General features: G+C 47.6%; 1 protein-coding gene and 1 pseudogene across 4 annotated transcripts in view; one reads left to right on the top strand and one right to left on the bottom strand.

The window, feature by feature from the left end:
• The first annotated feature begins 2,676 nt into the window (after positions 1–2,676).
• LOC114909788 (ribonuclease P protein subunit p40-like) lies at positions 2,677–6,375 on the top strand (annotated as a pseudogene).
• A 2,321-nt stretch (positions 6,376–8,696) lies between these two features.
• The window catches only part of LOC114909040 (chromodomain Y-like protein), a 28,743-nt gene continuing 20,637 nt past the window's right edge, over positions 8,697–16,802 (bottom strand). For 3 of the 4 annotated variants that reach the window (XM_029249589.1, XM_029249591.1, XM_029249588.1), the window contains 5 exons: positions 14,638–14,891; positions 13,885–14,057; positions 12,426–12,636; positions 10,486–10,629; positions 8,697–9,508 (listed from right to left, as the gene is read on the bottom strand). In XM_029249589.1, the coding sequence (XP_029105422.1) occupies positions 9,350–9,508; positions 10,486–10,629; positions 12,426–12,636; positions 13,885–14,057; positions 14,638–14,891 (941 nt within the window). In that variant the 3' untranslated portion in view covers positions 8,697–9,349. The remainder of the gene's footprint in view (positions 9,509–10,485; positions 10,630–12,425; positions 12,637–13,884; positions 14,058–14,637; positions 14,892–16,802) is intronic. The other variant, XM_029249590.1, reaches the window with a different exon arrangement.

Here is a 16,802-nt window from a genome sequence, read left to right as displayed (position 1 = left end):
CGTCGAGAGTGTAGCGCGCGCCCACCTCCGCGCGGCGGCTGCCCGAGGTGAGCGCGCGGACGAGGCCACGGACTTCCAGGCCGGAGACGGACACGTCCTCCAGGGCCACGTGACAGCGGCGGACACGCGCGTCGAAATCGGCGCTCTCCGGGGCATGGAGAACGCGGGCGCCTCCTCGGCGGCACTGAAGCGCTTCACGCTGGCCAGGTCGAGCCCGAGCGCGTCCGCGAACTGCACCTTCTTCCTGCAGCCGTCGGAGGGGAGCGTGGGCGCGGAGATGCCCCCCCTCGTCCTCCTCCCGCGCACCTCCGCGCCTCCATCGCTGTGCGAGAACACCTCCTCCGGAGGGGGGTCCGTCCCCGGGCTCTCGGGAGCGCCGTGCGCGTCCTGAGCCGAGATGCTCCGCACCTCGGAGAGAACTTGTGTGACCCGGGGCGCGACAGGAGACCGTCTGCGCGTGTCCGCGGCTGTCCGGCATCAGATTACCTGTGCGGTGGTGCGTCACGGCGGCGCGGGTCGCCATCAGAGCAGCTGGGGCGTTGGGACAACGAGGGGTGGGGGAGCCCTGTCAGCGGAGAGCACGTGCGCCGGGACCGTCAAACTAGTGATGACGTTAATGAGAGGATGAGATGACACGAAGTTGATTAAATAACACCGGGGACAAGTTCCACTTCCCGTTACACACACACACACACACACACACACACCACACTTCCGGAACCGCTTGTCCCATACAGGGTCGCGGGAAACCGGAGCCTACCCGGCAACACAGGGCGTAAGGCCGGAGGGGGAAGGGGACACACCCAGGACGGGACGCTAGTCCGTCGCAAGGCACCCCAAGCGGGACTCGAACCCCACGCCCACCGGAGAGCAGGACCAGGTCCAACCCACTGCGCCACCCCGTTCCCGTTAAAATGTTACCTAATAAAAATAACAACTGTGAAAAGTGCTGCAGTAAACGCATCCCAAATTCCAGTGGAGCAGAGCGCGCGCCCGCAGCCTGCCAGTTTGTCGCTCTTTTCTGCCCCAACATTGTGACTGTTGTCCCATTTGCAGGGTTCAGGTTCACACTTGAACACATTTTTTATGAACTACAACTTTAAAGAACTAGACGGGGTGTGTCACACTTGTATCCTATTCACTCCCTCAGTTTGGATAAATGCCTGGTGAGGGTCCCGGCTCTCCGGACCCTATCCCGAAGGGGGGTCTGGAGGGATACCAGTCCATCACAAAGTAGCAACACACACAGTCACACACAATGGGCAAGTTAGCGTGACAAATTCACTGGAACTGCGTGTTTTTGTGCTGTGGGAGGAAACCGGAGCACCCAGAGCGGAGAACATGCCAACTCCACAGACTGAGTCGGATTCGAACCTACGTCCGAAGGCCGGGTGCAGTGAGGCTCTAGCTGTTGTGTAAAGAATATAGGAAATGAAGGGAGTGAAATTGTAAGTACCTCTAAACATCACTTACCATAGTATACTAGTACATCATTGTACACTTGACTGTAAATTATACCGCAGTAAATCATATTATACAGTATCACAACATACCTCACTGATCTATCCTATATCGTGTACAAAACTGAATTTACAACACGACCACTATACCGTAATAAACTGTACTGAGCTTTACTGTGTTTTACTGTACAGTCACGCTACACTTCAATGTACGATACTGAACCGTCAGATATTCCGTATTAGGATATAGTTTATTACGGTATATAACTATTTGTAGTTACTAATAATACGATTGTTCATCATCATTTTTAGTAATAAGAATAATAATATAAACCATCATTCGGCCAAATCCGACTATAACATTAAGTGCAGGAGTAACATTAGAAATACAGACGAGGAAGTTCTCGCAGAAGCTCACATTTATTGTTCTACTGCGTTATAATGCAAATATTTCTGCTGAAAAGTGTAAACTATCACCACTTAACCCCTTGAACGCCGGCGTGCTTCTCACATCTCCGCCTAAAGTCTCAGTGCGGTTTAAAGCTTCGTGTATTATGATCACTTTCGTGTTTGTTCACTTTTTTCCATTCGTTGCTCGACCGAGAGTCAGAGAAGGCGAGTTAAAGTAACGATCGCGTAACAGCTGCGTAGTTCAGACGCGTCATAGTCGAGAAACTGCGGCCGATTTACGCAGAAGCGTATTTACTCACCAGTCGCGTCTTCCCCCCCCCCCCGTTTGTAGTTCGTGGGACGTTAATAATTGACACTCACTGCGCTCATATTTATCTTGGAGTTCCATGAAACCACTGGAAAAGTGTATGTAACGTCAACAAAGAAGAGTAACAGTTAACTTCAACAATAATAATAAATAATGTGAATTGCTCAAATTGTGACCCGAGTACCCAGTCAGACCTGTGATTTCGAACACGTTACGAAATAAAGTGTTTAAATATAATGTGTTTATAAAAACTGACCGAAACACACGACATCGGCCTTTATTAATTAAAGCATAATAAGCAACAAACTCGATGCATCTTTCAAGTTCAGAAGCGCCGCAACTTCAGACCACATGGCTGCACACGTGACGGACCAGCAGCTTCGTCAGATAAGAAGCATCCTATTGGAAGGCTGGGCCTGTACAGGATGTGACGTAAGGGGGCCGGGTTTTTCCGAGGACTGTGATTGGTTCTCGATACGCTGCGGGAATGAAGCGGAAGAGAATACTTCTGAAAAGTTTGAGTCCGCAGATCAGTGCGGTTAAAAATAATGTTAAAAAGAAGCGAACTGTAATTTGTCCATTTTCAAGTCAAACGTCAGCCATGTTCTCGGAGCTACAGAAGTGCCCGCGAAACGTGTTGGTGTGCGAGAGATCCAGTTTTATGAATGAGAAGTCCCGGCATGACAAACACGTGTCGCAACATTATTTCAACTACAAGGTGAGCGCGCGGAGGTGTGTAGCGGCACGTGTGAGGGAGCACGAGCACGGAGCTGGCGCGTAGGACGATGGATGGTCCACGCGTGTCACTGATGGTCCCCCGAACCGCGTCGTCCCGCAGGTCTCCGTTTTCATCCCACACTGCGGGTCCCTCCTTCGTCCCTGAGCGACGCCATGCGCCGTTTCACCCGCTTTTACCTGGTCAGGGAGGTGCCTGTGTTTGAGTTGCTGGGGAGGAGTGTCTGGAGAAGACTGTGAGGACAGGTAGGCTGCCGCAGGCTTTCTGGGACACGGCAGGCCTGGAGGTGGAGATGTGTGAGATGGGTGGGGGGGGGTGGAGGAGACGTGTGAGATGGGTGGGGGGGGAGGACGGTGAGATGGGTGGGGCGGTGGAGGAGATGGTGTGATGGGGGGGGTGTGTCGGGGGTGGAGGAGACGTGTGAGATGGGTGTGATGGGGGGGGTCGGGGGTGGAGGAGACGTGTGAGATGGGTGTGATGGGGGGGGGTGTCGGGGGTGGAGGAGACGTGTGAGATGGGTGTGATGGGGGGGGTGGTCGGGGTGGAGGAGACGTGTGAGATGGGTGTGATGGGGGGGGTGTGTGTCGGGGGTGGAGGAGACGTGTGAGATGGGTGTGATGGGGGGGTGTCGGGGGTGGAGGAGACGGGTGGATGGGGGTGGATGGGGGCACTGACCGCCCTGTGTGTCTTGTGTGATCCAGGTAGATTCTATGCCCTGTCCTACAAGACGAGAATCGACCAAGACGACGTCGTCGCCCTTCTTCCACTGGTCAGAATAACACTCGTTTATTTACCGATTTGCTGATCACACTGTTTGTTCCCCCCCACTTACACCGCTCAGTACTCTTACTGGGGTAATTCTGGCTAAGTACCTTGCTAAGGGCATTGCAGCAGCAACCTTCAGGCTACAAGTCCACATCCTTAACCGCTGCGCCACCTACCGTGTGTCTCTACGCAGCGTCTGTGTTCCGCTTCACTCTCTTGTCCCGCCAGGTCAGTTGATACTGTCTGTGGTTAAGGACACGTACGAGCAGCTGGGTCTGGAGGGCAGGCCGTCGCAGTACGCCATAAACGGCCCATGAGATACGGTGCGTGTCTTCAGCACTTCCCCCTCACGTCAGTACAGGGTGCCACTTGGTTTGCTCTTACGTGTCTCGGTTGTTTTCTCCCCAGTGGTGGTCATAGACCTCACAGACAAGTCCATGGCCCGGGTTCGAAACGCTACGACCGGGTGTTGTGGGCCCTCAGAGAAAAAGTGCCGCTCAAGACAGACTTCCTAATGGCCTGTCACAGCGTTGGTGAGTTGGTAGAGTACCTAGCAGATATGTGGATGCAGGTTTCAGTCCCTGTCTCAGCTGCCTGTCCCCATCCTGATTAGTATTTACATTTAGTCATTTAACTGATGCTTTTCTCCAAAGTGACTTACACATATGTACTCAAGAAATTTAGGGTAAGTACCTTGCTCAAGGGTACTACAGCTGGAGGAGGGAGCTGAACCTGTGACTTTTCAGTCCAAAGGCAGCAGCTCCAACCTCTACACTACCGGCTGCCCCTTATTTAAGAATAAATAAATAAATAAGTGCCAGCTTGCCCTTTATAAAGTGTGCCTTTGTATAGGAAATGTTGAGATGTTTGTGTCTTTTTCTAGGAGCCACAAAATTCAAAATGACCTAGTGCTCCTGACCTATTGAAGAGTACACTTTGTATACCGAGTTGCACATTGCGTAGTGGAAATGTTTGCTAAATGAATGACTGTAAATGTAATGTGTGATTATTATTATTATTATTATTATTATTATTAATAATTATTAATAATTATGAATGTGATTCTTACCCCACAGCAGTACACTGAACTGTCGCACTTAATCCATTCTGGACAGACTCATACTAGTATGGCTCTTCTGCGCTCTTAGTGGGCACCGAGGCCTGGTCTCTGCCACCCTGCCTCTCCCGGTACCCCTGGAAGGAGCTCCAGGCATCTGTGGACACCCAGACCTTGCGAGACCTGCCCTGCCCTGTCCTTCATGGCGACGACCTGCGCGGAGAGACCGCCTGCGAACCTCACGCCTTCCTGGAGTGGCTGGGAGCTGTCGGCTTGGGCATCGGCTGGTGAGGTGACCTGTGGCACGCCGTGCCGCCTCTCTGTCCCACCATCCCTAGCACAGCAGCTCATTGGTCCAAAGGCATCTTGAGGGTTCAGACATACCTAGTGGAGAGCAGTTGCTTGAGAAGGTAACGAACGTCAGTAGAAAGAGGACCCTACTGAGAGCCCTTGCTCATTAGGATGTTCGCAAATTAATCGGATTAGCCGCATCTCTGGTGTCGCAGAAACCTGAGAACATGCAGCAGTAGAGAGAGACGGACACGAGGTAAAGCCCAGGGTCACCGACTGGCAGCTTTTGTCATCTGCAGTGAGAACGAGGCCACGAGTTTCCTATCCACGTATGAATGTCCAGAGCCGCGGACGCTTGTGGACCAGGCTGTGCTCTGCACGGTCACTGGGCTGCTGCTTCCTGAGGATATCCACTCGCTGCTGGAGGAGCTGCGGTAAGACCGCCGCTATCCTCTTATTTTGGGTCTGTCTTTTTTTTTTTTTTTTGTTACAATTAAGCTTTTCACATAGTCGTGTCTTTGTATGGTCATATTTAGATGAGCTTTCTGGGAGCACTGGTGTCTCACAGGTCCTGGGGCTGTTTGAGACATGGTTTTGAATCTGGCTCCTGTGCAGGATTTGTATGTTCTGTTCTTGTCTGGATGTCCTTTAGGTGCTCTGGTTTCCTCCCACAGTCAAATGTTTCAGGTTAACAGATGCCTTTGAATTGCCGTGTGTGTGTTAAATTATTGTTCTATATAAATAGAAAGCTGCCTTGGACAAATGTATATCTCCTCAAGTATAATCAACTTATGGATGATAACATTGGACAAAGTCTCATGTCAGCACCAGTGATCCAGGTTGTTAGGTTGTGTTCATCAGTGTAAAAGCCCGCTGACGTTCTCGCTGTTTCTTCTCCTCTTGCTCGAAGGCGCTATTTTGACCAGCCCAAGTCGTCATCCTGGCTCTCACTGGTGGTCCACGGCTTTGCGGACAGTCCCATCTCCTGGGGGATGGCAGAGCACGGCTTCCACAAGGGCGGGGAGAACTTCTACAGCTTCGTGCTCTTTAAGAACCAGGACTATTGGCTGCACATGGGCACTGGGGCAAATGATGGCTGCCCTCCCTAACCACTTTAGTACACGTACGTGTCATAACTTCACGTGAAGTGTCACATGAACAGGAGCTAAGAGAGACCTGTGGGGCAGCGCACATCTGGAGGTCTTCAGATCTGCTCCATAACTGACTTCAATTCTATGCTGTAGTCACTAACCAATGGTGTGAAGACCTGTGAATCAATAAAACAATGAAGTACTTTCCTTTTTGTATGCCTGAGTGAAAAATACAATTGGTCTGCAGGGCACGGATGTTTCCCCACTACAACACTTATAATAATGTCGTACCTGAAAGGAAACATCAGTTACTGTTCCAGTTCAGCTCTGTAATAAATGTCAGTGTGATTGTGGGTTTAATTATAAAGAGACCAATGAATAGTTCAGCATTGTCAAATAGTCTCTTTAAAAATTGTTCCCTCTATTCTGTGGTAGCAGGCGAACTGATCCTAATGCACTTTCAGGTGCTGGAAATATGAATTTTAATTTCAATACTTCACTAAGACAGACATCGCAGAGGCAACCGATTCGACGACAAAGCTTCACTAAGATTGATACCAAATGAGTCAAAATAGCATAACGTATGAAACAAGTTTATTTTACCCAGGTTTTCACAGCTGTATATATTTCATATTAATCTATAAAACTTTACAGATTGTACAGTATATATAGTATTTATATATAGCTCAGTCTATGACAAGAAATAGGTCCCAAAGGTGAAAAAAATACTGTACTGGGTATTCAGGCTGAAGGCAAAAACTTACATTTGAGCTTTCCAACATGGAGCAGGACACTAAGGGTCAGCCCTAACAGCAAAATCTGACAGTATAAAAATAAGGTACATTTTAGAGCACACTGTTTTCAAATAAGCCCGCCCCCCCTCCAACTCAGACGCAGCACAAGGAATGGGCTCGAGGTGGGTGTTTTTCTTCTTTTTGGCAGAGCAAAAGTACCTGATATCATAGAGGACATGAAAGCTATATTTTGGTTTATGTAGGATGAGGTTTGTGGGGGGGTGGGAGGCGTGTGTTGTGTATGTGCTGATGGAGGTGGGGGAAGCAGTTTGCTCTGAGTCACGTTTCCTTGCCTCTGCTGCCGGGGTTGTTAGTGGTGTCGCCTGGATGCTCTCGCTAAAGGTCCTGCTTTTGATTACAATCTTCCCCCAGGTGTAGGATTATGGAAGAACGCTAAGGCCATTCCTGGGGATGGGGTTAAGGTTAGGGTTAGGGTTGGGCAGCTCAACAATTTTCTGATTTCCGCTCACTTCTGGTCAAGAGGTCTCACCTAGACACACCCTTGTTTTCTGGCCTCATTGTTGCAGCTAGCAGACCTCACAACAGGGCAAGAACTGGATTCACTGTGACTCACCAGAGGTTCAGAGTGTGAGTGAAGGAGGGAAACTGGTCTCGCACTAGAATGGAGAGAAGAGGAGAGGGAGCAACTACCTGTCTTAGAGCACGGCCTGAATGGCATCTGTGCTGAACAGAATGAGAGAAGGTGATTCATGCGAGACGCTTCATTGTCGCTTCAACATTATGTCCATTTTAAATACTTAAAAAAAAAAATTTAAAAAATCCGTATGATTTTTTTTTTTTTTTTTTTTAAAAAAAAGTGGTTTATCATTTTTAAATTTTTTAGAAAATTCACCAGACAAGTTGAATAAACTTTGTCCAGATCATGATGGACTTTTCTACAGTCCAGTTTTCCAATTTTTATGGTGTCAGAGTAATTCATGAGCTTGGCCCCCACTCAACACTGACTACAGACTATTAGTGTTATTAATCGCCACTTGGGTTAATTTAGAGGATTGAGATCAGTTATAAACATACGCCTATATCGATAGACCCTCAGTCACCATCGTTAAGGTCGACTGCCTCAAAATATGCTCAGTGACACCACCGATACACATGCGGGCCCTGAAGGGCACATCTAGTTTTACACTTGCTACCCCTGGAGTGGTCTGGAAGATAAAAGAACGGATTCATGTTTGATGAGAGTCGACACCGGAGTTGGACGGGAATCCCAGTGTGCCTGCTGGCCGTATCTCGCTCACATTCATAAAGAAGCCTGGCACGCTATGCCTTTGGTTTTCGTTAACCAGATGACTTCAATAACGCCGCCGACCGATTCCGCTTCCGAATACAAAAAAGGGGGTTTTTGATATCCCTGACATTTACGAGGCCCGCAGACAAGAGAACGGCAGAACACACATGTTCCCCCAGCTATATGATACAAACACAGGAAGATATTCTCTCCAGATTTCCTTCAAAACAATGGCATGAAACAACTGCATATTACTTTAACTTATTAAATTAAAAATATTTTAAGACAAGCCTAGACAAAACATTTACATTAACAAGAGAAAATATTTGGTGTAACATACTTAACCTAAAGCCAAAGGAGAGAGGAAAAAACAAAGACAAAATGACCATCAACACAAACAGCCATTAAAAATAAAAACAAATATACCAAAATGTATACAAAAAACAAAAAAAAAAAAAAAAAAAACTTTTTTTTTTTTTTTTTTTAAAAAGGATAAACTAAGCTTACATAAAACTTAGATTTAATTTCTGGTTAAAGTAATACTGCCAGGTGGATTTAACTGGTTTTGTCAAGTGTACAAGTTTTCCCAGGTCTCAAGGAGCTAATGAGGACGTCCAAAAAGGGATGGGCTCCGCTGTGGGAGTCAGCCAATCATCCCCAAATAGTCCTCTCCTGCATCGTTTAAAACTGAACTTTGAGCAGGCGAGCTGAAGGTGCGCATGGTGTCAGTAAGGCTCATTTGTCCTCAAACAAGAACGAGGACATCCGGCAGTCCAACCTGTCCAACTACATGGAGTGTACGACACTTCTGCTTTGCCTTGCCATTCCTCTGCTTCCCTTCTACCCACAAACATGGTTAAACAGTGTTGGTACTCCAGATTCTTAGCGCACATAAAGCACAGGGAAGGAGTCAAGGGGGTGATGGGAGACACTTAGAGGCAAAGCATGCTGGGAAGGCCAGTCCTAGTCCCAGTGCTGTAGTTTTGTTCACCTTGTAAGGCATTCTTTATTTCGCTTAGTCCGTCACTCCGAACAAAAGGGGAGAGAGAAAAAAAACTTCTTCCCCATGTTACACAGATAAACTTCTGTGCAAACACACACACACCACACACACACACACAGAAAAACTGTGTGCAGAGCTCGGACGTGCGCTACCGATGCTGCAGTTGGCGATGCAGGCGTGGATGTTTAGAACTCGTCGATCTTCTTCTGCAGGTACTTGAGGATGGAGTCCATGCCCTGCGGTGAGCCCCACACCCTCTTCAGGGCCTCGCACTCCTGGTCGTTGGCTTGCTCTAGCGCCACCCTGCTGGTGTTGCGCACCAGGGCTTTGGACTCGCACAGAACCTGGGCGCCGCCAGAGTGATGGAAGGCAAGCAAAGAGGGAGGGGCAAAAGGCAAATTAAGTGGATTATGGAAAGTGATGCTGATCTTACAGTAGACACCAGGAAGAACACGTTACAATGGCATTACTGTGAAAAATGTATGTATGAAATCTATTCTGAGCACGGGGGGGATTCCAGCCTGTGAGGTAGTGACAAAAATAATGTAATGGCATGGCCTGTAACGGTAGTTACCTTTATAAATGATATGTGAAGTGACAGAAAGGCACGTGCTGTCATAAATACGCGTTTTTCTTATGAATTATTGAGGAGAACAGAAATGACAAGGGTAAACCCTGGAGGTGCGCTAATGTAAACTGAACAAATACTGCACAAGACTCTCGTTCCAGCTGCACCAGGAAAGAGGTGAAATGTAATAAACCCGTGACATGCGTCTGTAAAGTTTACAGATGTACCATGATAACCGAAGGCGCAATATCAAAAATCATACGTACACTGCTTAAATTACTGTGATGGCCAAAATACAGAAGAAATTAAAAATACATTACGCAGCAGCTGCCATAAATTATTGAAACCTAAAGACTGATGTAACATCTTTAGCATTAATAAACAACAAGCAATAAGAACACCACCCAGATGCCAATTATGAAGGCTTTTCAGAAACCCAGAAATTTCAGTACCGTCTTCAGGACAGAGAGCAGACAGTTTGATCGTGGCCTCTGCAGTAGAAACACTGACACAATTCTTGATGTGACAGAAGGTAACAGCTTGCGGTAACCACACATGAAGCTGAGAGGAGAAACCTCAGGGTACCCTACTGGAGTGTGTGTGTGTGTGTGTGGGGAGGGGGGGCGGAGCTGCACGATGTGTATGTACATGAGGTGTGAGGAGAAACTAAAGAGAACGAAAGGTCAACGAGAACGTGTGCGGTGTGAGAATGCGACAAAAGAAAATCAAAAAGAAATTAAAGGGATGACTTACAACTGAATTACAAGAGACTAGCTCCCTAATGCGCACCATCACCTCCTGAGTGAACGTCCCGGGCCAGAAGACCTGGGAGACCAAACCCTTGGAGCACGCCTCCTGAGCCGTCAGCTTGCGGCCGCTCAGCAGCATCTCGCTGGCCTGCGGGGGGTGGGGGGGGAGGTTGGTGGTTAGGATGCAGGGAGCATGTCAGCATACGTGGTCCACGCAGCACCTGCTATGACTTCATCCAAGTCTAGGTGAAGTTAGGTGTGCTTTAGATTACAGGTGGCACCTTCCAACGAGTCTAAGCCCAACTCATCTATTGGCACAGCTCAACTATAGCACAACTACCCAACTATTTACCAAAATCTTGTTGACCACATTTAAAAAACAAAAAAAAATACTCCTGTCTACATGTTTCCATGGCAAAGATCCAGGAATATGTTATAATGGAACGTGACTTGGAGGTTCAAGATGCAGGCAGGTCAGTCACTTTGGTGGAATATCCAGGTGTAAAGAGCTTTTCCCCCCCATAGGGGTGCACTATCACAGAGCAGCAGAGACAGTGGAAGGAGACAGAAGAGTGACGTTCACTTAGCCTAAGGTCTAACAAAGAGCACCAGCATCCCCCAGAATCGTGCGTAATGGGTGCCCTTCTGTACAAGTATTTAGTAAGGAGAAAACGGGGGTGTGCCACCTAAATGTGAGTGCAGCCAGGACAGCAAGGCTCTCGTGGAACGAGGCAGAAAACGAGGTAGAGATGGCAGCCAAACACTCTGTGTCAGTCTCTGTTCTTCTACTGCCCTCTACAGTGTGGCGAACCACTCAAAGAATTGCTCTTCCCTCCAAAACACGGCCCAGCTGAACACCGAAACTTCAGCTCATATGGCTGCACTATGGAAGGTTGTCTTCCTGCTTGACCTCCTTCTGGGTTGTGTCCACGGAAGAGCTGAAGGCCAGAAGGGATGAGTAATCATGATGATTTCACAGGGGAAACTCAAAGAAGATATGTCCTTGATGTAAACTAAACTGATCGCAACTGAACTGTATCTCAGAAAAAGCCTCTTATTTTTTTTAAATTGACATTTCTCACACTTTTTTCCAAAGCGACTTGGAGTGCTAATATACTTATTATTTACACATTTATACAGCTGGATTATTTTACTGAAGCAATTTAGGGTTAGTATCTTGCTCAAGGGTACTACAGCTGGAGGTGGGATTTGAACCTGCGACCTCTTGACCATTACGCTACCAGCTGCCCGGTCATAGTTCTCCCTAGATGAATGTAAGGTGAACCGTGCTACAATGACATTCGCTGCATAAAATAAACTTGGCAGACACATTGACTTAGAAAGTATTTCTGGCACTACCAGCAGTGGAATGAAATTCAGCTGAAATGTCAAATGGAGCTGTGCTGGTCACAGATCTGGTTCAAAAGACTCACGCGGCAGGAAAGGGTCCGTCTCGTGCCAGGATTACACGCTCAGCAAAAAATCCTGGCGTCCAGAGCAGACACCAGACAGTTGTGTCTGATTCAAAGTATGCGCCTGAGATCAGCCTGAAGCCTTCGGAACTCAGCTCACCACATTGTGCCTTTCTACTGATGGAGCTGCTGACCTTCGAAATTACTACTGAATGTCACTGAACAACTAGCTGAGTGCATAATTACATGTTAGGTGGGGAGGTGGCAAAATAATGTTAAGGACTCCTTTTAGGCAGAATTTCAACGCTGCAGTAAAAGGCAACAGATCGAGTGAAATGTTAAAGCAAGAGCGAGAAAACCAGCAGAGGCGATCAGTCGACCAGGGAAGGCGCCAGGAAGGGTGAAAGGAAGAGGGACACGCAAGAAAAGGGGAAAACGTGCAGGGAGCATAAAGGGCAAGACAGCTGTTTCGAGGGTGAAAAGGAGAGGGGAGTAACAGCGACTTGGGTTATGAAAACGAGGACAAACTCACAGAAGCCATGCCCATTACTCGGGGGAAGGTGAGGGACGAGCAGGCATCGGGCGTCTGGCCAAAGGTGGTGTAGGGAGTCTGGAACCAGGCCTTCTCATTGGCCCAGACAACGTCGCAAAGTGGCAGAATGGACGCTCCCAAACCCACTGCTGGCCCGTTGACCGCCACGATGATGGGCTTCTTGAACTGGATGAAGGTGTTCACAAATGTTCTGAAGAAAGAGGGAAAACAAATTATACATCACAGTCATGAGTACCAGCTAGGGAGGCACGAGCATTTCCGTCATCTATGTTACCATGGTCATTATGTCGAGGGTAGGGTAAGTACCATCATGTGAAATCCAGTTCATGGGAAATTTCATGGTTTTCACAGTAGGGGAGGGTAACAGAAGTGGCTTTCCATTCTACTGTGCATGTCTTTGCACTGTAGGGGGAAACCAGAGTGCCACAAAACAATGCTGCAATACATAATAATCAAGATGATGGTTCTCAGCTCTGCTTTAAGTCCTCATCAAGACTTAATGGTGATAACAGTTTTAACAGGACCTAGATGCACAAAACTGAAGTAAATATAATGGTTATGTTCTTCCTGCCCATTATATGAGATAGTATGAGATTCCAAAAGACCAATTTGCTATGAGCAGGGAAAAGAGCAACAGCTGGTTACCTTCAAGCTCCCTGGCTTTACGAAGGTACAGCCTCTCCTCATGCTTACTGTAAATCTATATGTCTGTTCGGTGTGGGGCTCTTAATCCTAAATCCATAAAATATCTCAATAAAGTGGTCACGGAGGATCCATCCCAACCTTTGCCATAACCACAAAGTGATCATCTCTGCTACTTTTTACTGCAAGGCCACAACTGAATGCCACAGGATGCGGCAAAACCACAAAAAGGGCACAATGAAAAAATGGTGCTTGTGTGAAACTAAGAGCGTGTACAGTTTTAGCTCAGTTACACCAGGAAATGAAAGACAATGAAGCCATTTGCAGAAATGACTTCCCGAAATGCAACACAATTCATTATAGAAGCAGAAACCCATTCGTCCCATTTGTCCACTGGAGAGCTAAGATCAGCCAAAATCAGCTTGGCACATAGACATCCGTCCTCGTAATCGATTGGAGCGGCCCCACAAATGCATTGGAGAAACGTCTGACACCTGAGCCTTCTCTGCGCTCAGCTGGATCTCCTTCGACTGGAGGGCATCAATAACATCTGACTGAAGTGAGTGCCCCCAGGGAACAAAGGGATATCTAAGATTTTTCGCATTCCAGGGAGCTAGACCTTCCCAGGGGACTGGAACGACTGTGCCATTAACTTCTTCGTTGAGAGCAATCCGCTGTGTGTCCAACCTTTAGCGATTGACCATCGCATCTCCAGGTTTCCACTTTCAGACAACATGCTGGATAATTACAAAGCGAAGGGGCCTTTACAATCCCATCATTGCCCTTCATTCCTCACCTGATGCATTCTGCCATCTTGATGCTCTCTTTCTTCCTGTCATCCGTCAGTCGTCGGATGAAGTAAATGAAGTCGAGGCCAAAGCAGAAGACGCTTCCGACTGCACTGAGCAGCACCAGTTTGCTGTCATCTGCTGCCGCGGTGCTCATGGCGCTCTGCACCTCCTTCATCACCTGAATCATCAGTGGCACCATCATCATAAACCATCGTCATCCAGTACCTCATCGTTCAGTCTGCTCGCTAGGTTTGGTCGCTAACACATTCCACTTGCATCGCAAGTCTACACACACAGCATCTTGAAAGCAAACGTTGCTAGCAATGAAGCTCAAAGGAATCCTTCCTTTCAAAGGTGCCCAGATGACAACTATAACCACTACAGAGATGAACGAACACCTTTCAGCAGTTATATTACCATAATCACCTTCATAGTCATCATCTTCAACTACCTGCTCTTTGACATTAAAAAGCATCAGTATTAATTTATACAACTATTAGATAATTTAAACTTTCTTGTACATACATAATCCATTTAGGGGTCTGCTGGATCAAGGTCTGTGATTTAGGTATTGTCAGTATCTTGAAAGAATCATTTGCTACAGTGACAAATTAGACCATCAAAAGCAACATCACATATGATACTGACTCTGTAGACTAGGAAAAAAAAGTTATAAAATATGATCACATTCCCCATAACCGTTCAGAATGATAGGGGGACACAAAGCACCCAAGGGGTGAGGCTCCTTGCCGACTCACATCGGGGTTGAGGGAGTTGTTCTCGGATGACTTTGTGGAGAGCAGGATGTGCGTGAAGCCATCCTGCTTCTTCACCACGATGTCGCGGTAGCGGTAGGCGCTCTCTGTTTGCCGGACGCTGAAGCGCAGGCGCTTGTCGAAGGCAGTACGCTCCTCGAACCGGCGCTTGCTGGCTGCACTCGACGCCCCGCTGGCAGCATTCTGAGAGCTGGCTGTCCCATTGGCCGGTAGGGCTTCCATGAAGGTGGACGTACCTTTGTGGGGTGACGATGGAGGGATTACGTCAGCGTCAGGTTGAGAATCCACGATGTGTCGACTGTGTCTCGCTTTGCATCCTCTTTTTATGTGCTGATTTGGACATGGCAGGAAGTTCTGCTAACGCCTGGCCTTCCACTCGGACCAGTACCTTGGTATGCTGCAACTTTTTCAACGCATCCAACATAAGTCACCCGAAAAAAGCAGACCATCTCAAAGCACATGGAACCTGGCCACTCTCAAGCAAATGGCAGGATGTCCAAGTCAATTAGTTACCACAGCAACTGAAGAGACACATTTCAGTGTTCTGCAGATATGTTTGGAGCATGGATGGAGACAGAAGTGCAAGGAATCTCCCTCGGTCGAGCCAATTTTCCAGCCTGACTGCAGGTGACTGAAAACACGCAAGTATGCATGGGACTGAGCAAATTATTAATACACAATAATTATATACACACACACACACATTTTCAGAACCGCTTGTCCCATACGGGGTCACGGGGAACCGGAGCCTACCCGGGAACACAGGGGCGTAAGGCCAGAGGGGGAGGGGACACACCCAGGACGGGACGCCAGTCCGTCGCAAGGCACCCCAAGCGGGACTTGAACCCCAGACCCACTGGACAGCAGGACTGTGGTCCAACCCACTGCGCCACCGCACCCCCGTATAATATATATATATATATATATATATATATATATATATATATATATGAAAGAACTCGAATTAGTATTTTTCCCACATTCCACATCAACCACTGCCTGGCTGAATTACTTGTGCAAGAGGGAAGATATTCATATTATTTTTTATACATTTGGACATAAAAATCCAAACAACCAAGAACTGCAGGTCCTCCTACACCTTAGCCCAATCTCACTGTGCAGTGAGCTGGTAAAACTGAAAAAAACTGGACAGGCTATGGTAGAGATCTGTTTTCTGCATAGAAGGTGACGAGTAATCTGACGGGAGGGACGGGGGGAATAAAGAAATGTTACAGTCTCTGGTTGGATCGTGTCTGGAAGTATTCTCTATGTATCCATGCCATCTGGTGATGGAAGTTCCTCTTAATCTAGATATCAGAAAATCATTAGCGCACAGGAGCCACTCTCGCAACGAGGGCAGCTGTGTAACCACAGCAGAGAGCAACACGGCCTTGTGTACGTGCTGCCACGGTGACAAACAATCCACGTCGCAGCCAATGGCTGTAGCCCTCTGCACAGTGCCGGTGATAAACACTGAGCAACAGCCGATAATAAACAAAGTGTCACAGATCCGGACCCGCACAACAAATTAATACCAATTTTCATTTCAATCTTCAGAGCCTAGGGAGGTGTGATGACACAGCTGGTTTGGCTGGGTCTGCCTCTCTGGCAGGTCTACGGTTTGAGTCCCGCTTGGGGTGCCTTGTGATGGACTGGCGTCCCGTCCTGGGTGTGTCCCCTCTCTCTCCAGCCTTATGCCCTGTGTTGCTGGGTTAGGCTCAAGTTAGCTGCGACTCCGCTCGGGGCAAGCGGCTTCAGACAGAGTGTGTGTGTGTGTGTGCGCACGTGTCTTCAGAGCCTGTGAGAACAGAGTGCATATTTTTTTTTTTTTTTTTTAAAAACACGACATACAGGCTTCATGGCTAGATGCAAAGGATTTTCATTTAACATATTTTCTGTGTGGAAAACAAAAGCCTTGTAGAGCTACAGCTCTAGAGATGAATCAATTTCAGATGTTTCAAAAATAATGGAAAATTAAACTCTAGTACATATTTTGAGTTCCAAAATGTTACTGCCGCTAAATCAATTAGCAAGCCTGAAGGGGGGGAGGGAAAAAAAAAAAAAAAAAAAAAAAAAATCAGTAAGTGCTACAGGAAAAAGTATACAGACCACAGCAAGAAGTGCATGCAGAGCAACTCATCTTAACT

The sequence above is a fragment of the Scleropages formosus genome, unplaced genomic scaffold (genome assembly GCF_900964775.1).
Source record: "Scleropages formosus unplaced genomic scaffold, fSclFor1.1, whole genome shotgun sequence".
NCBI classification, from domain to species: Eukaryota; Metazoa; Chordata; class Actinopteri; order Osteoglossiformes; family Osteoglossidae; genus Scleropages; species Scleropages formosus.
Note: the sequence above shows the minus strand (reverse complement) of the source record. Positions and strands in the feature narration are given on the sequence as shown.